The 27,859-nt window shown below is 38.2% G+C and overlaps 1 protein-coding gene across 2 annotated transcripts in view; it reads right to left on the reverse strand.

Annotated features, from left to right (window-relative positions):
• Nucleotides 1–1,345: 1,345 nt before the first annotated feature.
• The window catches only part of Gbeta13F (guanine nucleotide-binding protein subunit beta-1), a 51,854-nt gene continuing 25,340 nt past the window's right edge, over nt 1,346–27,859 (reverse strand). For both annotated transcript variants that reach the window (XM_019050960.2, XM_019050959.2), the window contains exons 2-8: nt 21,964–22,052; nt 16,249–16,394; nt 15,288–15,458; nt 14,273–14,525; nt 13,548–13,619; nt 12,396–12,612; nt 1,346–8,925 (exon numbers count right to left, since the gene is read on the reverse strand). In XM_019050960.2, coding sequence (XP_018906505.1) covers nt 8,819–8,925; nt 12,396–12,612; nt 13,548–13,619; nt 14,273–14,525; nt 15,288–15,458; nt 16,249–16,394; nt 21,964–22,020 — 1,023 coding nt within the window. In that variant the 5' untranslated portion in view covers nt 22,021–22,052 and the 3' untranslated portion in view covers nt 1,346–8,818. The remainder of the gene's footprint in view (nt 8,926–12,395; nt 12,613–13,547; nt 13,620–14,272; nt 14,526–15,287; nt 15,459–16,248; nt 16,395–21,963; nt 22,053–27,859) is intronic.

The following is a 27,859-nucleotide window of genomic DNA, read 5'->3' on the forward strand; positions in this document are numbered from 1 at the left end:
GTGGTTAAAATTAAAAGCTTTCCAACCGAGCGATCATGAAGCTGATCCTCTGTAAAGTGACCCAGGGAGTCTGGTCCGAATCTTACAAGTCCTCTGGTTCTCACAATGGACCACTAAACAAGGTACGAGTTAAAGGATTCTGATACATGTTTCTTAACCTGAATTTCACGTAGAACACGACTCGCGCAACGAAATTTACTGAAATCAACTCCTAACGAAGATATTAACGTTTTTATTTCACATTGGTTACGAGAAATTTGAACTGCCCGCTCACAAGAAACTCAAAGCTCTACGTGAGTCAAATCGCGCACTACAACGGTTTCGGCAATCTTCTCTATCGAGCAATGTTCATTTCCCACCATGTGTAGTTCAAACTATAAGCAATATGCTATACCTGAGCCAAAGCGTTAAGATTGAGATTGCCAGATTTTTATATCGCAGAGACTGTCATGATAAACGTTTAGCGCTTGATGTGAATCACTTAGAATATTGAGTTTTCATGAGCGGGTGGTTTGAATTCACGCATCAAGAATCAGTAAATATCTTCGTAAGGAGTTGATTTCGATAATTTTCGTTGTGCGTATCGTGTTCCACGTGAAATTTTGGTTAAGAAACGTGTATCAGAATGCTGAAATTCGTACCTTGTCTAGTGGTCCATTAGAGGATTAGCCATGTGGGTGAATAATCAAAATCCCTCATTTCTGGAATCAGAAGGCCTTGTGAATCCTCAGGACCATACGCAAGCAATTCCACACCCCAAACCATGTAAGATAAGTTGCATATCCTAAACGTTTTCTTCATGTTAAAATTCGAGAAAAATTCCCCTTAAGTCCTCGGGGGATTCTGATTTTTGATGATTGACTCGTATGGCCAATTCCCCGTTTGTGAGGATTTGTTGGAATTGTTTACTTTAGACCAAAAAATTGAGCTCCTTGGATCATTTTCAAGAGATTAGCTACAAGTCTTCTTAATTGGAGAACATCTAATGTTGACGGCGAAATTTTACTCCATTGGTAAAATTTACCCTGTACCCTGCCAAGTTTTTAGTGTTTTCCAGGAGCGAAGATCTATAGATGAGCGACTAATCCTACTTAGTTTTGGGTATTGAATCAATAGCGTATTGTCCTCCTCATAGATCTAACTTTTTATGCCAGAGCTAATATTTTTGTTTCAATAACTGACTTCATTGTTAATTGGTGCCACAAGTCTCCAAGTCATTTTTTTCAACTTCTATTTCATTTACATATGTTGAAATAAGAACAATGTAATTTTTTAAGTCTCATTAGGTATACACTGCCAACACTTGCAGATCTGTCATGAACGTAAAATTGAAAAACGAACAAAATTAAGTTAAAACAGAGTTTAATTTTGATTTGGTGACAATACAGTATAGTACAAAAATTTAAAATACATGGTCGAAGGTACGAAAGGGTCATTATTCTGAACAAGGAGAAAAGGGGACGTGGTTGCCGTGCTTAAGTCTTACATTTTATTTTCATAGAATTTCCTCGATAATAGAAACAATTATTTACAATACCGTGAATTTTTTCTTCATCTCTAATGATCATCATTACCTATTGAAAATAGCAAAAACATCAAACGACCGAAAAAAAAGATAAAAAGAAATTACACCTTGATAGAAATAATGATAAATGGTACTTTTATACCTACTTCACAACTACTATAATATTTTGCAATGTTTGGGAGTTACATTTTTTTTCACAAAAGCTTAGGGAGAGAAACAATAATTATTACTATATTCATAAGTAAAAAACTGGCAGAATCCGTATGTTTTAAAATAAAATTGAATGGTAAATTCAGAATAGGTAAGTAATCAATTCCATCGTTTATTACGTGTTTAGAGTTCGTATTTCTAATAAGACAAGAGAAATTCAACAGCAGGATGGAGCCTAATTAAAGTAACAGGATGAGGAAGCTCACCCATCCAATTTTACAAAAGATTTCATCATTGAAAAAAGGCCTAAACTACAACGTAATTTATCATAATAAATGCATAGATGTGCACACTTATGGTACGAACAGGGTTAATTTTGGGTGTTCAATTTAGAGTATGTATATTTGGTCAAAAAAATCCAACACTGGTCCAAATAATAGATTAAATCAAATTTTTAGCTCATTTCTTGACGCTTTGCTTGAAAGGAATCCTAAGACCAACACTAGAGTATCAAAGATAAAAAAATACAGGGTTGCAGCTGCAGCATGAGCCAAGGTTAGCTCTTACTGATAAACACCCACTTCCAACAGAAAGATGTGGATGAAAAGCTGTTGATAATATGATACTGAAAGCGAACATAGAAGCTTTTGCACAAAATACTCTTGAATTTAATAGAGTACAAAATTGGTAAGGATTGTAAGATATGACTCCTTCCGCGGCATTAAAGACTGTTATTGTTGCAAGGTTCTACACTTTACTGAAAGGTTTTAATCGCATCGTTTTCTGATACTTAAATTTCTGGGATTATTTTGCTTCCACAAATTTACTAATCAGAGAGCTGTAAAAGGCATTGCACTGATAATTGTGCCAAATTCCTCGCTCTTTAGGGACAAACTGGATTCCCAACGAGGTACTGCTGGTGTGAATATTTCGAGATGGAACTCAATAGAGGCTTAATTGCAGCTTATGGGACTGAAAAAAACTTAGAAAACTTGTAAATATCAAAGAGAAAATTGTAAAAAAAAACTGGTGAAATAACAGAGTTAAGAAACATTTTTTTAAAATGTTTTACGTTAAAATGCATCCTTGCACTTTTAGTAGCTTTTTACCGCTCTATTTTAGTAAATTTTAACATAAATTTGAGACTGAAAGGACGAAAAGGACTTCCTAACTAAAACATGTTCAAACAATTTTCTTTGTTTCTTTAAAATCCATCTTTGACATTCAATGGTACTGGGGTGGGCCGAAGGTCCCTATGAAATTCCTATGTACAAATAACAAGCTGATGTTACATGTTCATTTATAAGACATTTCCGCTTTTGACGCACTTTCACAGAAAATTTTAGCTAATTTAGGAGTGCAAGATAAAAAAAATGATTACACCGTGAAATTTGAATAATTCAATTTGAACTAGCAAGGAACCAATATTGGTACGGCTACCTACGTAACAAATTTACAAGCTTTCAAAAAACTATCAGTTTTCAAACAACCTAAAAAAAAGTCAGGGGATAGGAGAGAGAGAGTAAAAAAATTATTTCGGCGAAAGTAGTAATATTTGCTTTATATGGTCCCATTTGATGGAGAGTATTTCAAAGCTAGGAGTATAAAACTCCCCATCACAAGCCCTTAAGTCTTTTGGGGATAACTGGTAAAAAAAACTGTTAAGAAAAATGCTTACCTTTGGAAAAAAACAGAACAAAAAAATAATGAAATAGTAGTCAATGTTAGCTTAAGTATTTAAGAGGGAACATAATGACAGCGTTAATTGAGGTACTACTTACACGCAGAAAAAAAGAAATGATGCAATTTTTTGACAGCAGACTTACCTTCATTCACATGCTATAATGAGTCAGAAAATGGAGTCAAGCCTCTAGAGAGTAGACACTTCTTTTTCTATTTCAAAACTGTCCTGTTCATGCTGCAAAACCTTCAAGCACCCACATGCCCGGCTTCATTTCATGCTGCCAGGGCTTTGTCTTTATATCTTTAAAATTGTAGAATTTCTAAACCTAAAAATTAGAGCATAGACTTTGCTGAGTGCTGCTAACAATTGTGGGCTCAGAAAGCTTCGCACAGCTTTGTAAGTTCAGGAATAGCTTTTGAACTTCGATTAGGTTCATAAACTCTTGCGTTTCTGTACATTTGAAAATAGAAAGAGACTTCATTAGGATGCTCCTTGAGACCGCCTAGACTTGAAACCACCCCAAGAATTCCTTATTCGCTTTGAAATTCCTGTACTGGAGGCAATTTCAAGGAAGTTACAAGGATCATCTTGAAATTGCAAGACTAAACATGCTTTTTGTGTGGATTTCCAATGACAAAGCCCTAAGAATTGTATGATAAAATTTGAACCTCTTACTTCTTACTATTTCTTGTCTCCGAAATCCCCAAATACCTTGGATTAGTTTACTCTCCGTTGAAATTTGAGCAATATATTTGGAAAGGGAAAATACAAAAAAAAAAAAAAAAAACAATGCTATGAGGGCCTTACCGATTGGAATTCGCATACATAATTCATGTCATGGTATGCAAGTCATACAATACATGAATGAATGTAAGTGCTATATCTACCAATAGATCACACAATATGCCTCTCCAAAAAATACGCACGAATACACTATCATTACTAATATGATATGATACAGAGATTGAGGTAAGAAGGGATTTTGGTATATCTCTCCCCAGACATGTCTCATATTTTCAAGTTATGCTTGTGCGCCCAATTTGAATCTTAGTGTTTTCTCCATGTGGGAAATGCAATAATAAAGTAAAAACAAAATTAAAATGCTTTCCTCAAGAGGCATGAGTCATCAACTGTTTTTGAAAAATAACAGTCAAAATTTGTTATTGCACAGTGACATGGCTAGAAAGTCTAAACCAACTTTAGGTCAATTTCTTTTTAGATAAAATTATTAAAGTTACATGATTAGAAGCAGGATGAGCCTGAATATGATTAATTAGGCAGGAAGTGAGATTAGAGCTGTTCATCTTCGTTCGCATGAACAACCAAAAGTTGTTTAATTTTCTGGAAATTGCATGTCCAGTATAACAGTAATGAAATAAATATATCGACGGTGCAAGTCGGCAATCACATAACTCGGTTTGCGACGTCGCAGACTTCCTGTCACACTTTATTTTTTAAACAGAAAACTACTCAACGGCAATTCTTTAAAATTGCCATGATTATTCTTCTCTGTGCAAAGAAAATTCTGCAAAAACACCGAGGAATTATGTCAATTTGTTCTCCTTTAAAAAAATAACATAGAGGTGGAGATTTTCAGACACTGTAAACGAGTTATGTGTTTGCCGACTTACACCGTCGATATGTTATCCTTTTGATGTTGTTTGCTTTTGGGAAAAACAAACATCAATAGGCGAACACATATCTTATGCTTCCAGCATGAGATACAAAAATATGCGGTTTGAGATATTGTATGCGGTTTCTGCGAAAGATGTGCAGTGGTATGCAGGTATGTGATTCAGTCACATGCCGATATTCACAAAACGGAGGCCCTGGCTGATGCTACGGTACAATTCTGATGTAATTAGTTCATTTCAAGAGATGAAATGATAATTCTTTAAAAAGAGGCAGATTCTTTGGGTGAACAGAAACAGATTACGTCATGCTTAATTCCTACAAAATGTGTCAGAAGAATATTGTAGCTTATCATTTCTGTTTGCAAGCCAGTGTAAAGGTTGTAGCCTTTTTTATAAATGTAGTTGAAATACTGATTTTCTCAAGTAAGTAGACACCTTGACTTAATGAGTTAATGGGTGTAGGGTTTAAAAAAATACAGAAGACTTGTGAAAGTTCCATTTTGAAATTTATTTGAATTTTTATTTTCATTTTTTTAAGTTTATAAAAACATTTACAAAATAATAGTTGGTACGATAATAAATTAATAATTTACTTAAATAATTGAATTTAGCTAACGACAATTAAGTTAAAATATTAAAACAACGATTGGAAAAATTAACAAACTGAAAAGAAATACGTTACACTGATACACTCCCATCGAAAATGCAGGGTGTCTACAAACAGAGAAAACCAGAGTTCCCTTGATTTAGAGTCCAAACTGGAGACCTGGGATGCCCGCGACTTGCCGAGAGGCAGGAGAGGAAGGTGCCTACAAATTTTTGAATCCTTCGAGAACCTAGATAGACTGCCATTCTGTAAGGATTAGAGTCAGGAGTAACATGTTGTAAATTGTAATCATATAACAAGAATGCAAGGAAACAGAGGAGATTAACTACAACTGGACGTCATTGAGCAAAGGAGCTCCATCCACAGTGGCTTCCTGGAGGTGATGAGTAACTGCGCATTCTCTACCTGTGGCAGATAGATGTTTCTTCAACTTGCATACGCAGGTTGGAACTTGTTTGCTCAACGACATCCAATTTACCTCAAGAGAGTATATCTTATTCATCAATGAGCAAGATCATTTTAAACTGAATAGGAAAATGTCTCATTTCTGTCTTTTTTAGAATTTGGATGAATGTCTATCATTAGAAATTTATAGATTCTAGTCGACTAACATGTCTGGTTTCCACAGATACGAACATGTTAAACTAAGAATAATTCGAGAAACTGTGTACGTCTGTTGCAAATTTTTTGAATTTTTAATATAAAGATGACAATTGATGATCTGGTTCCAAACCTTGTAGACACCGATTAGAGATTTTTGAAAATATATTAATTTACAAGGAATATTTTGAGACTGCATGATTTACACTGAGCGAGTTTGATTTTGCAATGCAGTACCTAAAACATTGAGGGTGTTTTGATCGAACAGAGTCTTGCCTGGTCACCTCTTGGGATTTTCTTCCAAATATTTTTAGTCAACAGCTGCATACTTAAATACAACACTAGTCCATAGCTGAGTTCAAGACTCCGAATTCCGAGAGTATTCTCCTTTGAGAGAGCAACTGGACTTTTTGGGCACACTAGAACTTGAATAACGTACAAATTTTACCTACACGTCTATACAAGTATAAGTAAGTTAGGATGAACAACATATGATTCCTTGTGCTTGATACGTTGCAACAACAATGAACACATCTAAAAGCTTATTTACAAAATCGTAAACTTATTTGTTAGGCTGCAACAAAGAACATGATGGCAATGGTAGCTATGCAAGAACAAACTCGCCCATTGGTTTCTTAAAAACTTGGGAACAAAGAGAAAAACAAGATACAATTTTTTGAACAACTAAGCGATGAGCTCACTCACCGGCTTTACAATAGGTACAAAACAAGAAGTGATAGATAGTTCCTTTGTAATTACAAAAAAGTTCACGTTTCAGAACGAACAAGTCTTCAATGCTTTAAAACTACACGTTAGGTGATTCATAACTTCATAAGATAGAGACAGCATCAATTCTGAGTTCTGAAAATCCTCAACCCTCCTTCGGTAGGAAGCACAAGAGGAGAGTTAAAATACAGAAGATTTTCAATTTGATAAGCTTACTGAAAAAATCTTTGACTATACATTAAATAGAGCTGATTCAAACTTTTAATTCCACAGGTCAGGAGTGAACTAAGATTATGATTACATATTATACTGGCCATCGAAATGGAAGTTCTTCTCCCTCCTTAAAAGGTTGATGCGTTCCATCTTCATTGAGATTTACAGGAGATAAAATATGTGCATAATGCAGAAAAAAATGCTTGAGAGTAAAACTCAACTTAAATTAATTGTGCGAAATGAATTTCAGTTCGAGTTTCACTTTTCATAAAAAGATAGAAAAATTACACTTCTACATAATGGATGTGACTATTTTAAAAAAATCGAGTAGGAAAAAGCATGATTTAACTACAGACTCTTAACATTCTAAATCAAGACTTCTCACCTTAAACTTTGATTGTGTAATTTTTTTTGCGAATATTTCAGTTGGCAAAACGTAAAACCAAAAATACATGAAAAGCAGAGCAGAAGTCACTTATTCTTGCCATGAGGATTAAATACAGGATGAATTCACACGCAAAAATGCATTAAAAAGAGCACAACAGACAAGTTGGATGATTAAACTATGTATTCACAAGAATCTGCTTGTCTAAAAAAAATAAATCGCACTCCCAAATTTTTGAAGTGAAAGTTTCCTTCTCAAGTATCAACTTTGGATGTAGTGAGAAAAGAAAAAATCACACAAATTTTTGTTAAATTTTGACATGCCTCACTGAGAGAGAGGGGGTGGGAGAAAAATTTGAAGAGCCGATCAAAGATCTTGTTCCATTTGTCATTTGAACTGGGCCCTCAATGAAAATTTATCATTTTCCAAGCATTGAAGAGCGCCCAATATTGTCTGGGACGCCCAAATATGGTCAAGTTTTTATACCTGGCCCCTGTGTAACAGCAGTATGGTTATGGCCAAACCCAATCCCTGAAAAAAATTAAGAGACTTCATTAGGGGCCCACTTCCAATGGCAGGTGGAGTAACCTTTTTTCTTCTTCCCTTGGTTAGGCAATACTTGATTGAAGATATTCTGACCAGATTATGTATCCCGATCAGGATTTTGGTTGATTTGATTCATTTTTTTCTTTTTAGTGCATTGCAACATTCTGGGTAAAAGAAAATCAGCTGATGGAAACAAATGACAATTGAAAAAAATTATAATATGTTGAGATGAAATAAATTAATTGGGGGGGGGGGGGGGCAAATTTAAGAAAAATAGGACTAAGGGGAAATGTATTTGCTGAAAAAGATCATTAGAGGGAAAGTAGCTGCGAAAATATTAACAGTGATAAAAACGACTTCACTTACTTTACTGACTTACTAACTTACTTACATACTTACTTCAATCAATAAAATCAATTATCAGTACTGAATAGATAGTGCTTAAAAATAACTAGAGAAAATTGAATTATTTAGTAGTAAAAAAGAAAAAAATGTTTCAATCTTTTGTTTCGAGAGCTAAATTTTACTTTAGACTTTTGTAAATTGGTTTAAATACAAGTCAAAATTGCACGATTACATAAAATAAGTCTGACGAGAGAAAGGAGTGGAATCGTATCATTGAAAAGTATAAAAAATCAGTGAGTGAGAAGTAAATTCAACTTGGCCATTTTAAAAAGGATAAGAGCTCTGCCAGAAAATTGATAATACTAGCGATTTCATTACAAGAAAAGTCTCAAGATTTGAATTCCTAATTCCAAATTCGTAGAAAACTATCCCATGAGCCAGTTGCAACAGCCATTCCATCCTCTGTAACTCCTAGACAACTTACACGATTGTCATGTCCAGCTAAAATTCCTGTAAAATAGAAAAAAACTGGATTAGTGCAATTCCAGAGTGGCTCCAACAGGCAGCATTCAGCAGGGAGAAATTAAGCTTTTATTTATTTATTGTTGGGGGGGGGGGGGAGAGGTAAGTCAAGGGTACAGAACATTTCAAAACGCTGATAATTGCTGTGTACAAGCATTATAGCCTCACAGATATGCTCCCAATGGGCCTGTTGCAAACTTTTGCTAGAGCAAAACTAAGAGTTGTTTCTTATAGATAATGCCTCAAAAATCACGATGAGCGCATCGGCAAACTCTGAAATGCACTCATAACTTCACAATCTGCGTAAGAAATTTGCGGTTTTTTGAGCTTCCCGCTTCAAAAACGATACTACGGCACAGGTGAACATTTTGTAAGAGGAGTCGTTCCATCGTCGGCAATAATCATCATAGCCGACGCCAATCCGCCAAAACACGTTTGATGGGACGAGATAACACCTGAACTGGATTAGACCAGATAACAATCGGTGTGTTAACGTTCATATTTTCCACGCCCGAATTGATTGACCTTGAACTCTCCTTGAATTACGCGCGGAACTGTGTGCAAGAGTCGGCCATGATGAATATCGCCGACGATGGAGCGACTCCTCTAACAAAATGTTCACCTATGCCGTAGTATCGTTTTTGAAGCGGGAAGCTTAAAAAAACGCAAATTTCTTACGCAGATTGTGAAGTTATGAGTGCATTTCAGACTTTGCCGATGCGCTCATCATGATTTTTGAGGCATTATCTACAAGAAACAACTCTTATTTTTGCTCTAGCAAAAGTTTGCAACAGGCCCATTTGTCTCAAAGCTAAATGTCTGCTTTTGTGGTAAAATGTTCAATGTTACGATAAAATTTATAGTTTGCCCCACTTCCTTGAGCCAAAAAAAAAAGGTTCCTAGGATTAGAAGATTGGGAATTTTCTGCACTTCTGAGGTAAGAGAGTCAATTTCGTTTGTTGGAAGGCAACATTCACTAATACAGCTTAAAATTCCTTTTCCTAAATTAAATTTGACATTCTGACATTTTGAGAGGAATCAATAATCACGCAGCTCTTTTCTGATTCGTAAATACATAGTGGTATCCTCCTGATTGATGAAGAGGAGACATCTCATAAATAATGGGTCAGTTGCACTGGACACAGAATCGTGCTTGGATGATTGATTCTTGTAGATTAGCTGTAAATAATAAGATCTACTTTAACAGCAACTTGCTACATTCAATATTCACCAAGAAATCGAGCTTTGAAAAATTCAGTTTCTGATGTCATCCACCGTGGTAGTGACACCCTTGGTTTCTTCCATTTTGCTTTCATCCGAGTTTCATGCTGCACAACCAGTGCAAATGTATGTCACACCGACTGATGAAAGTAAGGTGGAAATCCGAGAATGTCATAACTGTGGTGGATGACGTCAAAAACTCGACTTCTAATGGGGCGATATCTCTGTTAATACTGAACGTAGAAAGTTGCTGTTTAGACGAATCTTATTATTTTTAGCTTATCTATAAGAATCAAGCATCAAAACACGATTTGGATATGTGCTGAGTACAGACACAGCACATTTGACCAATTGGTGAATTTCCTTTTGAATTAAGTTTTTTTCATCTTGAGTGAGCGAATGAAAATTTCCTGGAACTAAAAGAATAGGGCGCAAAAGTTTTTTTCATTCATAAGAACTTCTTTAACTTACTACCAACAAGCAGAATCCAAGTTCCCTCCGGTGAATTTATTAGTTTCTTAACTCGGGTTGAACATAACATAAGCATTTGAAGAAAAAGTTGAACATGATGTGAGGATGCAATATTCAATTTTTAGTAAGAGTCAAAAATGAATTGAAGTTCAGATAAAATCATATTAAGTTGGCCTCACAAATGATGTTGAATCTGCACTAAAATATTTTTGAGTCATTATTCATAAAAATGCATCACAATCGATACTATTGGATAGTACTGCTTTGGAATATTTGAGTGGAATTAGTGTTGGGTCGGATCTTAAACTTATCTGAATCCTAAATTTTAACTTTCGAATCCTCAAATTCAAATCCATTACATATCCTTCATTTTTCAGAAACTCAGTACTTTTTTTCATTTATTATGCAGGTAAACAGATACTGGTTGCGATATCTCGATGCAGCAAGTATTTATTCGGATATTTACTGTTCGAGAACGTTCTGGAATGAGTCGAAATTTGAGATCAAGGGATTATATCAATATTCGACGCCATTCAAGAATCGCTGATATTCGGCTTCATGGCGCGAATTTTGAAATTTTGCAGGATTCGCGGATTTGGATTCAGGTTCGAGCATCCACAAATCCACCGAATCCACGTCCCAACACTAAGTAGAATGCTAAAAAATTCAGATGACTTAGAATGGCATAATTTGAGATAAGATTTCTCCTCCCTGAAGAGTGATGCGGTGGCCAATAGTGATACCTTAAATGCCACCACGAAGTCTTAAAAGAGTGAATGAGAGGGAGTCTACAAAATGTAAGAGATGAAAAAAGCTACTCACTTGTAATTTTTTACAATAGTAAATACAGTAGAAAATAGAAAGTAATCAGAGAGAATTTGTTAACTTCAAGGATCGATTTGATTTGGATTTGGCCCTTTTGGAAATAAAGGGCAAAGAGCAAATTTTAAGGAGCTACCTTTAGTAGGAGAGGTATGAATTTTTTCTCAGCCCTATCTTGCTAAAATTGAAAACTGCACAGAGCAGAAGATATGGATGTGTGGGAACGTTGGCACCATAAAATAACGAGAAAAGTTAAGATAGTGAGAGAAACATAGGGTACAGAAAGTACTTTGCCTTCATATTTTTGAGGAAGGCTTCACACTGTTATCCACATAGGACTGCGCGCTTCACTATTTTCTTTGCATAAAAGAGCGCATCACACAGTTTCCTTCGTAAAAAGTAACGTGCTTTGTTCTTTCTTTCTCAAGAAATAACCCGTATAATTGTTTCCTTCTCAAAAAATTGCGCATTCATACAAATTACAAAGAAATAATACTGAAATCAAAAAAAGAAAAATCCTAGATGCCTTTTTCCTTCACATTTTCCCCCTTTACAGATGCCTTCACATTTCTCCTGAGATTAGCAGATCCAGCATTTTCTGCACCCCTGAGAACTCCTGTGGCTTCAAGTGGCTTAAATTCAACCAGACTTGCGTAGAATTCCTCAAAATCTTACTATTTTTACTGTATATTTAACTTACTGTAATAGTCTAATTTATGGTACCAATCATGAGCCATGAAATGTGATTGGTTGATCAAAATTTCTACCTCGGATTCTGGATTAATTCCTGGTGCAAATTTATAACAATCTATTTTTTTTTGCTCTCTTTACGATGTTCCCTCAATAGTCTGCAGCTTGAATGTATACACTTTTTTTTTCTTTTATCTCTCGACCTATATCTGGATATAGAAATATTTGCATTAAAAAAAGAAAAGAGTACATACCTGCTCTCTCTGTTTTCATAGAATCCCAAACATTACAATTAAAATCATCATAGCCAGCTAGTAGGAGGCGGCCAGACTTTGAGAAAGCAACAGAAGTTATACCACAAATAATGTTATCGTGAGAATACATGGCCAATTCTTGGTCTGAGCGGATGTCAAAAAGTCTGCATGTTGCATCATCTGATCCAGTTGCAAACGCCCAACCATTGGGGAAAAACTGAGGAATAAACACAATGAGATGATAAATATCAAGTAGTAAGAGGTTTCATTTCAGCAGTATCTTCGAATAAATATTGTGAAAAATTATGTATCATAATCGTAAATCATAATCATATTTGTAATCATAATCATATCGTAATACATGGGTCATGACCAAACCCCATGACCCTTTTTAAAATCAAAATCAAGGATTTTCAGAAAACATCTAGTTGAGAAAATAAAGAGCTCAAAAAACTTAATGGAAGGTCTTAAAGAAAGCATAAATGAAAGTAATAGTGCATCTTAATTAGCACACATTTTTACGCCTATTTTGAAGGGGGTGATTTCATTCTCAAACTTACTGAATTTGATCTAGTGCTTAGTCTGATTTAAGTAGACTTCGATTGAGGTTTTAAGCGAGGAGTGAGTTTGAAGCAATTAATGAGCAAGGAAAATGCTCATTTTACAGTAAAAAATTTGATTTGGAAATTTTCTTACTCACCAAATAATTCTAAAAGTAAATTTTGAAGAGAAAATCAATATCATACTGTTTGGTTTCCAACCCTGTCAGGTCAGTAAAAATTACACAAAAAGTCAATGATATTTACAGACTTTTCATGTAACACAAAGGATTCTCTAGAAACCCTGAATTTGGAAAAATAAATGTAAGAATTCCAGAGGAATGAAGCAAAACACGCAAAAACTGAGTTGAGCAGTAGTATCATGTGACTAACAACGTCAAGAAATGGCATACCTCTTAGGTTCATTCCTTAGGTTTATTGTGAGAAACCTTAAAGGTAAATCTATAATTTTTCTTTCAAAATTCACACATTTCCCTTATAAACATAAGAGATCTCTCAAGATCGGTGCTTTTTCAGTGTGATTTTTTTTGTGGGCGTCTATACCATGAACCTAAAATACACATTTAGTATTTTTAGAAAATGAGGAGCATACCGTGACTGCATTGATATCTGACTCATGACCAGGGAACGTTTGCTTGCATGTTCCTTCTCTAATATCCCAAAGCTGAAAACAAAAGCAAATGAGAATTAATTGGCTTTGAATTTGTTGGATTCAAATAAATTAAACTGTACAAAATTAAGTGGAGCTTTACCAGATGGGCCAGTCCATTTATTAAGTATCAATGGCTTAAGCTGAAAATGGCATATATTAGATTGAAATGTTGTAAGCGTACTCTGCAGTTCTATTTTCTCGAAGGAAAATCAACCAAACAACAATTTGTAATTTCATTTCTTGGGATATTCTTCACTTATTTTGAAGAAAATCACACAAAATTAAAAGGCAACATTTTGATTGGTTTTCTTTGAAGAGAATAAAACACCAGAATGGATTTTTCAACAATGCAATCCTCTTTAAATGGAAGAGCGTACTTCTTGGGAGGTACATGCTATCCTATTGAGTGCGCTTATCTGATATTTTTTATTTTTGCATAAAAGGAAGTGAGAGTCTGCTCATTTGACAGGTACTTCCTAAAATTTTTTCAACTAATTTTTTCCTGGAAAAACAGCTTCCATATGGGTGTGATTAAGACTTAGAATAGAGCTTTACGTTTTATTTCAGTTTTTTTCAATATTTAATTTATTCAGTGGCTGGGGATTCAATGTAATCTCTACCTTAGATTTGAAGTTACATGTCTAGACGCCGATAGGCCCACTCACCTTTGCAGAAGCGTCACAAGCACCTGAGACAAAAGTATGCATGTCGGGGGCTAAGGAGAGTGACATGACATCACCAGTGTGGCCGATGAATGAAGTGCACTGTTGTCCTGTTTCTATATCCCACAATGCACATGACATGTCGCCGCTACTTGTCACTATTTGGTCATCGTTCAAAAATCGACAACATGATAGGTATCCTGTATGACCAGGCAGTTCTCGACTAACCCGCACTGTTCCTTCACGCGTTTTCAGACTGAAAATATTCAGAGATTCAAAATATAAGAGACCAAGATTCAAAGTAAAAAGAGTTGCAATTAAAAAAAGGTATGAAATCAAATCTTAGTTCAAGGAACAAAAGAATGAAATGCTTGATGCAAACCGTTGTTAAGTCCACTCACACAGTTATGTTGTTGTTTCCTTCTTCTGCAATGGGTCAATTGCTCAAATCTTATCATTGAAGGATCATTCAGAAGAGAGGCAAAGGTCTGTTTGGCATTGCTGCAATTGTTCATTTTTTCCGTTCTTTCACTCTACAGTAAATTCACTCAACTTTGAACTAAATATTCATTGAGTCAGTACAGACTACAACCATTTGAATAAAGTTTTTCGCAACAACTGAATCATGTCCTTCCTTTTTCTACTCTTTTAGAAGTAATTTATATACATAATATTCTAAAGAGAAGATTGATTAGCTTGACTTAATGCCATTTTTAAGGGGGAGGGGGGGGATCTAGAAGTGCCTGACAAGTACCTGACAAGATGGAAAGAGGGAGCCAAACAAATTTGCCAAAGTATCTGACTTCATTTAAAGATTTAAAGAGCCCCTAATTATGGCGTATGAACTTCCGGATAAAAAAAAAAAAAACATTTTGTAACCTTCTGTTCAAAGTATCACAAGCGCCTTTTACGCTCAGACGTTAGGTTGCCAGATATCACAATGTTGTACCTTTTTCAATATGTTATTCTGGCTTTGTAGGAGTAAATATGCAAAAACACATGGGAGAAAAACACTTACCTGTAAATAGAGCAAATATTATCCAAGCCTCCACAAGCTACGTAACTGCCTGAGGGTGCATAGGCACATGTCATCACCCAACTAGACCGCAAAGGGATTGCATGTACTTTATTTGTTGTATAACTGTCCCAAACTATGAGCTTACCATCTTGTGAAGCAGAAACTAAATTCCTGAAAACAAACATAAAAGTTGCAAAATAAGTAAGGTATTTATCATCCAAATGCAGCAGTAGGAAAATTTTCTTTCCTCAATTCGTACTGTTGATTGTTCATTTTTAGTGTATCAACAAGTAAATTAAAAAGTCTTATGCATCGTGGCTCTATATAATCGTCATTGAAGCTTTTTACCCAATAATAACCTTAACACCAGAAAACTGTTGTTTTTCCCATTGAATGTACAAACTCTCTTCGTTTTGGACCACATTATAGTATCTATCAATGTGATATTGATGCTCAATAATGGAGGGTTCAGAGACCCTTTTTTTCAAAGTTAAAAGTTTGAAAGGTGGGGAAAAGGATGGAAGAATACTCTCTTTGTGTGACAGCTATTACCTTTACACCAGTTTCTGAGAGTTTCCTTTTAAACATCACCTATGAGCTGACTTAAGGGCAAGCCTCTTTTCAATCAATTGGCTACATTTTTCATGGGACACATGACTTCCCACAAAAGTAAAAATAGATAAAAATGCCATAGATAAGATGTGTTAGATCACTTGATAACAAAAAAAAATAGGATTCCGATGCAGCACAGTTTGCATATTATGTCATAAGCAGAACGTTTTTCTCAAAACAGGGTTTCCAAGTATGTTGTAATGTTCGTAGGGAGATAAACAATTTTTCTTTTTTTTTCTTCATGTTTTTTGCTAAGAATGGAATTCTTCATCGTCTTGATGCAAAAAATAGAAATAAAGAGATGGCATGTTGGTAATCTATAAAATTAATGACAAAATAAAATAACTACCTTGAATCGGAGCCCCAATGCATTGCATATATTTTTGCAAGGTGACCTCGCAATGTGCGTCTAGTTCGCATTTGAATTCGGCCAATTGGTTCCATGTTTCCGGTGGCTGTGACCAGACTCGTGTCACACGCCGCCTTTCTAGCATCCTGAAAAAAAATTGCAAAATATCATGTTAATTATTCCTCTAAATATACTTTGTTAGCCACCATGCTCAAGAAATTTGTCGTTCTTCGTTCCACAAGGATTTTATAATTGAACCTATTGGTCCAGAGATTGCCCATGTCTACAAGACCATATTTCACAGGAAATAAACCCAAATAAGTGTGTGACAGCCAAAAGAGTCGGTATAGAGAATACCTGTAAGAAGTCTCGGAGCACCGGACCTATTTGGGGACTTGGTACCCAGCTCCAACTGAAAATAAGTTATACTTGTGAAACCCAAAAATCTGAGCCTTCGAAGTCCTCAATTTGCCTCATCAAAATAACAAGGGGGTGTTCATAAAGAGAGGGAGTCGAGGAGAGCGTTACGCCATTTTGTTTTTCCATGTTAACCTACGTCAAGTCCCAAAAGCGTTACGAGGGGGTCTGTAAATCCGAAATTAAGCGTTATGTAATTCAGGAACGGCCGATATATTTCTAAGATCTTTCCGGCGACGGCAGAAACTCAGAAGAGAGCGAATTTCCCTATTCTTCTTGAAGCTGGCATAGGTGGGGACATAGGGTGGGATTTCTCCCAATTTCCCCGGTTTTCCTGCAAATGCGTACGTGGAGCGGGGGGGGGGGGGGGATTTTTCATGAAGGGAGGCGAATTAACGGAGGCGGCCCTTCGGAGTAGTAAGGAGCCCACAGGAGCGGGATCTCGGAGGCGACCGGTAGTGAGGCCGGCCACAGCCACATCCACATCCACATCCACATCAAAGAAGTGGAAGCGACGGCGGGCGGCGGCGGCGCTCAGTGGAGCAACTCAGAAGGAGACGTCGTGCAAGTTATGGAAACATTAAAAGCTCTCGTCTCCTTTCACACAACGCAGAGATTCCAGGATGTCTACCAGTTATGAAAAACCAAAATTGGGGACTTTCGGGGGCTTTTAGGGAAGTTTCTTCAAGAAAATCGGGGACTTTTTCCCCCGATAAATAGCGAGAGAAAGGGAGCTAGTTAGGGCGGTTAAAGGCGTATTTAATACGACTAATTCTACAAGTCATGTTGAACCGATGAAAAATATACGAAAAACCAAGCAGCACCTCCGTTATTTCAATCCAGTTTATACCGCGCCGCCGCGGGTGGCGGGAAAATTTGAAAATTCCGGTGTTTAGGACGATTTTTGTCATTTTTTGGGGACTTTCGAGGGTATCGGGGACATTTGGGGACCGGTAGACACCCTGGAAACTATCGAAAAAATTCGAGTCTTTGTAAAGAACTTGATATCCGAGCTTGGGATTGGGTGGGTCCACTGTGCGGCGGCGGTGGCGGCGGCGGGAGCTGGATCAATAACCCCTCGACGGCGGGCGAAAACGAGAACGAGGAGTCGCGGCAGCCATGTTGCATTGTTGCCCCTGCGTCCTCCCGGGCAGGCCACCCGCCGCACGGAGAAGCGTTTCGGCCGCCTGCCTCCATCCTCCCGAGTAGACTATCCACTGTACAGAGCAGCGCTGCGGCCCCCGCCCTCGTGCACCGCCTCATTGCCACAACTGCCTTCCTGGATAATGCTCTCGGTGAAGCCGTATTGGAACCTATGGATTTGTGCAATGTCTACCTCGATGATACTGTTAATTTTTGCGGAGCTCGTTCACATTACTAAATGGACGTATTTCTGCCAAACGGAACTATGTACATTGAGACATGAGCCCTAAAGACCCATAAGAATATATGCATAAAAGGGCCCACTTCTTAATACACATAGTTCTGTTTGGCAGAAATACGTCCAAATGTGAGAATTGCCATGTTCGAACATTTTCGATTGTGAGTTCGTTTTCAAGGAAATCTGATCCGTGAATGATTCCTCGTGATTTCGGGCGAGTTTTACAGATTGGATGAAGAGAATTCACAGAGAATAGTAGAGATAGTTTTCCTTGGCAAAAATAAAATATGAGCGGAGACTTACAACGTAAGATACGCATTTTCCGACTGTAGGCATTGATCAGTTCCTTGAAAAAGGAGGCATAAGCCTTAATTCATTGCTCAATTGTTAGTAGAATAGTAGAGATAGTTTTCCTTGGCAAGAATAAAATTGGCGGAGACTTACAACGTAAGATACGCATTTTCCGACTGTAGGCATTGATTAGTTCCTTGAAAAAGGAGGCATAAGCCTTAACTCATTGCTCAAATGTTAGTGCATCACTCCCAAGTTGTATAAATATGATAGAAAGCCTGGTGAAATTTTTTTCTTCATCTTCTAAATTTTCTTTAAGTATTTTCACATTGCTCCCAATTTTTCCAGGTGAGGATTTCCAGAAGGCAAACCTGACTTTTTTTGTTTTCCGCGGTTGGAATTATACAAAATTCAGATAATCCACTCAAATATACTGAAAAATTCTAAATTTAATCGTTAAGATTTGTTAAAATTTCAATAATTACGGTGGCTGTAAAAACTTCGAAGGTGGGACAAAATTGAATCAGAGAAAAAAAACTGCCGGCGACATACATTTTCCTGACTGCTCGCAGTTCTCACTTTTTATTACGAAGCGGCGTGAAAGCCTTTACCGCCTTCTCCTTTATGGACGGAGAGAGATCTCGATCTCCTGAATCCTCAAGATTCGGATACGATCCCTTGTTATCTGCGCGTTCCTAAAGTGTTGGCAACCATGCACAGGCACAGGCACAGGTCTCGCATGGATAACGTCACTAAGAAGTTCAAATGGCTCATTTAGATGATAAAGCAACTGCACCTGTCCGACGGAATCATCGATTTTTGCCGAAGAAAATTAAAGTATTACAGCTTTCTCTGGAATACGCTTGTCGATGAGCTCTAGTACCGAAGCGACAGACCGCCTTGATTTCATTGAATGAGTAACTCTGATGGCTGCGAAGCAAGATCAGTTGCATCCAAGTGATCAGCTGTTATCACTGCCCAAAGGACCAGGACCACAAGACGTAATGAAAAAACGGACGTTTTTTGACGTCAAGTGTGTACGACAAAAATACCAACGTTTGGCGATCGGGGGCCGTTCAAGCAAAACGTAAGCAACTTGAGAGTCTCAGCTTGCCTTCCGGGATTTTACAAGGGGAAGAATGGGGGGAGGGGGAGAGGTCAAGTCCAGAAGTTTTTAAAAACTTCCAATAAAAATGATTTTTTCCGGGTATTTTCTAGACTTCCTTCGTTATTCTCGGAAATATGATGGGGAGGGGGGAGTAACCCAGCCTTGCATTATTCAGGAGTGAGAGGTTGTCCGCCAAATGCCTCGGAAATCTTTTCGGATACACAGCACGCCCGATTGGAACACTCCGTCCACGAGAAAAAAGAGGTAGAGGTGGTTGGATGATAAGGAAATTCTCAATTAATTGTGGTTACGTGGAGTGGCATACTCTGCGATACATCGATTGATCTGCCTTTTAAACCCATAGAAAAGGATTGATATACAGGGTGTTCCCAACAAACACCTTCATAATCGATTCTTCGCCATAGCTTCAAACGGGGAAAAATCAAAAATCGATAATGGGTCAGTTGCGCTGGTCACAGAATCGTGTTATGATGCTTGATTCTTGTAGATCAGCTGAAAATAAAAATATCTGTCTTAACAGCAACTTTCTACGTTCAATATTGACCGAGATATCGCGCCTTGAAAACTCGATTTATGAAGTCATCCACCGTGGTAGTACATGCCATGTTATACACTATCGTGGCGGACGACGTCAAAAACTCGACTTTTCAATGGACGATATTTCAGTTTACATGGAATGTAGAAAGTTGCTGTTTGGACGGTCTTATTACTTTCAGCTAAACTATAAGCATCTAAACACGATTCTGTTACCAGCGCAACTAGTCCATTCACGCCTCCCTACTGTTGTGGTAGTACCCCAATAAATGAGGTTACTAACTCAAATGTTGTGGTACTCCGCAACTACACTGGAAAAAAAAAAACACATTGGATCTAGAGGCCAGACTCTTAAAAACATCGACAAGAAAAAATACTCTTGATTCAATCGGATTTTTGCTTAAATCAAGAACCAAGCCCCTTAATTTGAGCGGATTTCCTGTTGATTTAAGCAAAAATCTGATTGAATCAAGAGTGTTTTTTCTTGTCAATGTTTTTAAGAGTCTGGACTCTAGATCCAATGTGGTTTTTTTTCCCAGTGTAATTGGAAATGTCCATATCATCCAACAAATTGGGGCAGTGCCACAATTTTAGGGATCCCCTAACGCTTTTTTCCGAGTCCGTGAACGAAATCCTCGACGAGGGTACTTGGGGAGCATTCGCGTTTCACGCAACGAACTTTATGAGGTCATTGGAAAAAAAAACACATTGGATCTTGAGTCCAGACTCTTGAAAACATTGACAAGAAAAAATACCCTTGATTCAATCGGATTTTTGCTTAAATCAAAAGGAAATCCGCTGAAATTAAGGGGCTTGGTTCTTGATTTAAGCTAGATTCTGATTGAATCAAGAGTACTTTTTCTTGTCGATGTTTTTAAAAGTCTGGACTCCAGATACAATGTGTTTTTTTTCCAGTGCTGCGTTCCGTTGTGCCACACAAGGGAGGACTGAACCGCAGCAATACACACACGGTTCATAATTACTGCGTGGGTTTTTTTTTCGGAGAGAAACAGATGATTGGGTTGCATCAGGTGGAGAGTCGCTGATAGTGATAAGAGGGGACGGGCTTGCCCGGCGCTGGGGTTCGAGTTTGGTGGCAACATTGTTAGCCTCATTCATGATATTTCACTTGAGCTGGGAGCCCCCTCCTGCTTCTCTGCCACCTCCTCGTTCCACCCTCCAGCGCCCGACTCGGGGGTCCTCGCGCGCAATCCTCCCCATCCTCGCTTTCCGCGGGAAAGAAGGCGACTTTTCGTCGTCTCGAGAAAATTACTACCGCAATAGACTGATTTAGTGACTGCGTCATTCGATATAATAACTAACTCTTGGCCCAAACCAAAACAGACTAACATGACCTCATGTACAAATTCTTCAGGAGTTAAATTGTGCACTGGAAGAAAAAAAAAAAAAAAAAAAAAAAAAAAAACACACATTGGATCTAGAGTCCAGACTTTTGAAAACATTGATAAGAAAAAATACTCTTGATTCAATCGGATTTTTGCTTGAATCAGAACGAAATCCGCTTAAATTAAGAGGCTTGGTTCTTGATTTAAGCTAGATTCTGATTGACTCAAGAGTACTTTTTCTTGTCGATGTTTTTAAGAGTCTGGACTCTAGATCCAATGTGTTTTTTTCCCAGTGTGTTAATTTATTAGAATTTAGTCATTGACCGGTCATAAATATATATTTTTTCCGTATCAAACTCGTATTGGTACAAATATGCCTTAAGTTCAGAACTGTGAAGTAATTTGGCTATAAGTAAAGAGGATAATAATTCATAATGAACTTTTTTCGGATCGACTTTTTTCCTTCAAAAGAGGGGAGATTTCTCGTCTTGCTTTCTTAATTTTCCAAACATTTTTCTGATTTATCCTGATGTAATCAGAGTTCAGCTATATCCCGATGTATGCCACTGTACAGACCCACCCTGTGGAGAAACTACAAAATTACGAAAGATACTTACTCGGATGGCATTTTTAAGGGTTTCTGCTTCTGTCCTAAGACTGTCCAACTCATTCATACTTGCTCAGTCGCTCTGCCAACCGACCGGAGCTAAAACAAAAAAATAATACGAAAAAATATTAGTATTTTGACAAGCCTGCACGAATAAAAAATGTTAAGCACGATTAAATAATGGGAAAATCCTTGGAAGCACTACATTCCTGACGAACCGTCGGATCGATGAAGATGATCCCTCCATTGGTCTGTATCTGTTCCGCATTAGCTATCGTTTGCCAAATAATAAGAAAACCCCAACTTTCAATAACGTATAGCTTTAAGGTGCAAATTGCTGATGGTCAACGCTAGGGACACAGGAGACATCGACGGTGAAACTACAAAAAAGCGTATCTCGGTTGCGATGGTACAAAATCTTCGCTACCGATTTTCTTTTTTAAAAGGAGACCGAAACGACATCATGGCTTGAAGTCTTCACAGAATATTCTTCATAAAAAGAAGCAAAATCATTGAAATTGTCAAAAAATGACGTTCAGTAGTTGTACATGTACAGAATAAAGTATGACAGGGAGTCATTATTCGTAAAGAGAAGCAAAATTATTGAAATTGTCAAAAAATGACGTTCAGTAGTTGCACACGTAGAGAATAAAGTACTTATGACAGGGAGTCAGCACCGCCGCGCCGCAAACCGAGATACGCATTCCTGCAGTTCCACCCTCGATAAGCGGTTTCCGCAACGAGATGTCTCGGGACTGATTTAAGGGAACGCCCACCCTGGACGAAAAACAAGGCAGCAGCAGAGGTGTCACAAATTTTCAGCTCTACGTAGGTCACCGGTCCGAGTGAGCCATGGTCGGTTTCATCGATCCTTTCGACAGCGTCATGCCGTAATGACGTCATCGAAGAGAGACCGAAACCATTGATGAATGCGTACAGAAGTTTACAATCAAGCGCTGGGTCGAAACATGGGTTCTGGCTTTCAATCCAGAACCCGAAGAGTCACCGAGTCACGAATCGATTCCACTGGCGGATCCAGCAAATTGGCAACATTATTTTTCTCCATTTAAACCGATGGAAATGTATCGATTCTTGGAGGGGCCAGGTGCTCCAACAAGAATCGATTATTTAACATAAGTTTAAACGGAGAAAAACAATGTTGCCAATTTGCTGGATCCGCCTCTTATCGCTTCCTAGGTCGTCCTAGGCTTTGGGCCTCTTAACAAAATGACTCAGAGATGATCAAGGAGACCTATATGATCCACCAAACAATATCAAATCATTGACTCCAGGGTGTTTAGCAGTTTTCAAAAAAACAAAAACAAATCCCTGACATTTCCCTGACAAAAACGGCCGCAAAAACCGGGGAATAATTCAAAATTCCTTGTCTGACGAAAAAAATTATTCCTTGACATTTTCCTGACGAGAAGGAAAAAATTCCTAATTTTTCGACGCGTTTGAACTGATAGGATGTGAGTAAGAATTTTTTTCGTGTTTTAGGAACATAATGTAATAAATAGAGCACTTCATGACGCCTTGACTTATGCGAGATATTTTGCCTCATTTTTTAAAATTTAATAGACATCGGCAGAAATTCTGGTAGTTTCCGCAAGAGTAAAATTCGCGAAACGTTTTCCGGTAAATCCGTGTTTTTCGATTTCCCTGACACGAAAACAGCTTACAAAATACAATTCCCTGGCATGCCGAAATTTCGCAGATTCCCTGACCTTTTCCCTGACATTTCCCGGTCGCAACCTGGACTCTTTGAGTGTTCTCAGTCGGAATAAATCGTAATATATCGCTTTCTGGTGACGTGCTGTTGATAGCGTCTATCGCAGGAGCCCAAGTTGCGATGGACGGAGCGTCGACCGGAAACTATCCTCGAAGCTCAATTAAAACCTTGGTCCCCTACTTCCTTTTTTACGCTGAGGTTCCTCAATCCCTTTCGATTCGGCGCGGTGGTTCGATACCGCGTCGCCGGGCTTGCTTTACGGATTATTGAAAGTTGGCAACGCTGTTTTCCCTCCATTTAAATGTACGAAAAATAATCGATTCTTGGTGAGGCAGCTCGTCTCGCCTAAAATCGATATTTTTTGCTAGGTTTAGGTACCGCGTTTTTTCAATCGCAAAATTGCTTGGGTGATCGACGACTTGTGCGAATACCGACGAATGTGATGGAAAAAATCAGGCGTTAATTGAAATTCGGGACGGCATCGTGCAAAACGACCCTACGTGACGCTTCCTCGTTTTCGACCTGCGTTGCCTGACTAAACGGAGTCAATTTAATATTTTCGTTTTAAAACGTCTGAAAAGAGGGCCACCGTGCTCTTGATTGGAGAGACATTTTCGGCATGAGGAGATAAAAAAAGTAAAATTTTTAATTGAATGGGAGCGTACGTCCCATTGGACAGGCTGTGAAAGAATTGACGCGAAGCGAAGCTGACTGGATCCCTTAGGCTGCCGTGCTAAGAAAGAACGCCGTACGAGCATTCTAGAATTGCCAAATTTCCTTGGATAAAATGTTCATTATTGCGGACACTTATAAATATTTGTTCTTGAAATTTGCAGACTCTTTCGATCAGATTACAAACAAAATTATTTGAGAAATTGGCAGAGAAATATTCAAAAATTTTCCTGAAAATTAGTGATTTGCCAGAGGAAATTTGGCAACGCCTGAAGGCTCATGCGGCGTTTTTCCTTAGCACGGCAGTATGGAAGTCTTCGTGCGCGCGTCTCGTCAAAGTGAACATATTCGTGACTAATGAATAATTAATTTGTCGTCGCAATAATCAGGAGAGTGTGGGGGTAGAGGGGAGAGCTAATCCAACAGAACGAACAAATACAGAGGTAGTTTTGACGGATCGCAGCCTTTGCTTCGAGATTTGGGTCAGAGGATTGGTTCTCAGTTCTCCTGCCTATGATACTGCGTATATAAAAATCAGCCGTCTGGTCACTGGAAAATAAACACATTGGATCTAGAGTCCAGACTCTTGAAAACATTGACAAGAAAAAATACTCTTGATTCAATCAGATTTTTGCTTAAATCAAGAGGAAATCCGCTCAAATTAGGAGGCTTGGTTCTTGATTTAAGCAAAAATCCGATTGAATCAGGAGTATTTTTTCTTGTCGATGTTTTTAAGAGATTGGACTCAAGATCCAATGTGTTTTTTTTTCCAGTGGTCGTCATGCATAAAGCTAGTGCTTAAGGCGAATATTCTGTGTCCTAACTCATAAAAACTATCACTAACAACTAAAACAACTGTCACTAAATGAGCATTAGCGCTCTTACCATTCTATTCTTCGATCGGAAGATCGACGCACTCCTTGGATTCACTTGTTTCAACGCTTACGTCATTTTCATTTCCCCGGCTATTTTTGGCCCGGGCATCGTTTTTTGTATCTCTCCAAGTCAAGTCCCTTCTGCTCGGTCGGTGTGATTCGCTTCCTATAGCTTCATTTGATTCTTTTTTTTAAATTCCGCCAATCTTGCCACTGGTGGGATGCCACTATTCGGGCGCTTATTGGATCGCTGATTTCCAAAAAGAACGAGGAGAAGATCATTATGGTTGTTATCTCGGACTGACAAAGCAATTTTTCACGAAGCCGAATGGGAATATTATGCATAGTAAAAGAAAAAATGACAGGTTCATGGATCAATTTTCCGTCAAAAACTCAGTTTCGAGAAAATCCGATTTGGCGCTTTTCCTAAATAAGCGCTTCAATAAAGGAAAACGGCATTCTTTGTGTAAGCATTCACAAATCGTTACATCCCGCACGAAGAGACATAACTCCATTCCAAGGTTGCAAAATTTACTCGAACGATTGAACTTATAACAGGAAAGTACCTGTGCAAATTGTTTTCCGAAATTTTTCTGATTATGCAACGGGATCAGGCGAAAATTCAGGAAAATTTTAAGTTAAACTGCCCGAGGTTCCCGGTAGAAATGTAATTACGAGAGGAAATTCGGGAACATTGAAACTTAGTAACGTTCTTTCGTGAGGGAAACGACGAAACAGCACCGACTGAAGTTGCTGAGCCGAAGGGATGATCGCGAAGTGCCTTGATTTTTCCAAAGAATCCCTGACTTTTCCGGGACGCCGTACGTTCCCTGACTTCAAAGGCGGGTTAAGCAATTTGGTAACACCGGATCTCCTCCATTTAAACCTACGCTAAATAATCGATTTTTGCCGCGGCACCTGACCCCTCTAAGGATCGATACATTTCCGTGGCTTTAAACGGAGAAAAGACAATGCTGCCGATTTGCTAGATCCGCCAATGCCTGACTTCCCAGGTTTTCCAGACAGGAAACCCTGTAAAACGAAGTTAGAAACTACACTGGAAAAAACCACATTGGATCTAGAGTCCAGACTCTTGAAAACATTGACAAGAAAAAGGACTCTTGATTCAATCAGATTTAAGCTTAAATCAAAAGGAAATCCGCTCAAATTAAGAGGCTTGGTTCTTGAGTTAAGCTTAAATCTGATTGAATCAAGAGTATTTTTTCTTGTCGGTGTTTTTAAGAATTTGGACTCTAGATCCAATGTGTTTTTTTCCAGTGCGAATCCTGCGAACGGCTGAACGCAACGTAACGTCCCGCTGATGTGACGTTACGTGCCGTGCCTTTGCGTGCGTGCCGAAGCCGGCGTGCTCAGACCTTGGCTCGTTCCAACGTCACAGTGGCTTGCGGCTATCCTCATTCCTTAAGACTTCGAACCCCTACCGCACCGGTTCTGCGTTAACGGTGGGTACACTGCCGCGACCAACGCAACGGCCGCAGCCGGCCAACTCTCAACCGCTCACGTGCTTCATTTCCTTCCTGAATTATTTACCGTGCTTCAGCTTCTTCGAACTCAACCTCGTTTAATCCCCAGGGATCTCTTAATCACAACAAGATCCAGGGGCATCTGATTCGACAGAGTATAGGAGAAACGCACCGGGTCCGATAAATTTGAACCGAAAGAAGGCGTTTGACGTTTTATGCACGGTTGCGGGTTGCCACAGAATTTAAAAAATGAAATTTCCTGATATTTCCTTGACACATTTTCAGGGTTGCCACAGAACTTAGAAGATGAAATTCCCTGATTTCCCTGACACATTTTGGTGAAATTCCCTGACAATTAAAGATAAGCCAGATAGTTAACACGACATAATTTCAGATAGTTTTCAGGCGAATTGGTTGTTCGAAACGTCAAACCCATCTTAGAAAGCAAAAAAAGGTGACTTAAGGATTTTTCCCTGACTTCTAAAAATCCCCTGACTGTGGCAACCCTGATTTTGGAGAAATTCTGTGGCAATTGAAGATATGCCTGAAAGTTAAAAACACATGATTAAAAGTAATTTTCATGAGAAATGTGTTGTTCGAAACGTCAAACTCGTTCTAGAAAGCAAATAAAGATGACTTAACAATTTTTCCCTAATATTTCCAGGTTTTCTCTGACATTTCCCGGTTTTCCTGGTATTCCCTGACTGTGGCAACCCTGTCTATGGCTTCGTAGGTCTTAATATTAAGAAGAAAGTCAAACAGCTACTTTCACGTTAAAGTTAAATTTCACCCCTTTTTTTAGGGCGTCCGCAGCACAACCTTTCATGCCCGTCGCACTTCTTGAGATGACGGAAGACCGGCTTGGCCCTCTCCAAATTTCTCATAAAAAACCCGGGAAAAGCCTAGGAATTAGCCAAAACTTTCCTCTTTATTGAAAAAAGTATTTTTAGAAAAATTGGAAGACAGAGGCTTACTCAATACTTGAAGGGCCCTTTTCCGCTGAAAAATAATTTCAAACTTTCCTCTGTTTCCAGAGCTTTCAGACGCATAAATCAGTTTTCTGCGAAGTAACCACAATCTACGCCGAAGATACCCTTGTTTCGGACTCGACTCATCGTCCGAATTGCTGAAATTTTCTGCGCG

The sequence above is a fragment of the Bemisia tabaci genome, chromosome 1 (assembly GCF_918797505.1).
Source record: "Bemisia tabaci chromosome 1, PGI_BMITA_v3".
In the NCBI taxonomy this organism is placed as follows: domain Eukaryota; kingdom Metazoa; phylum Arthropoda; class Insecta; order Hemiptera; family Aleyrodidae; genus Bemisia; species Bemisia tabaci.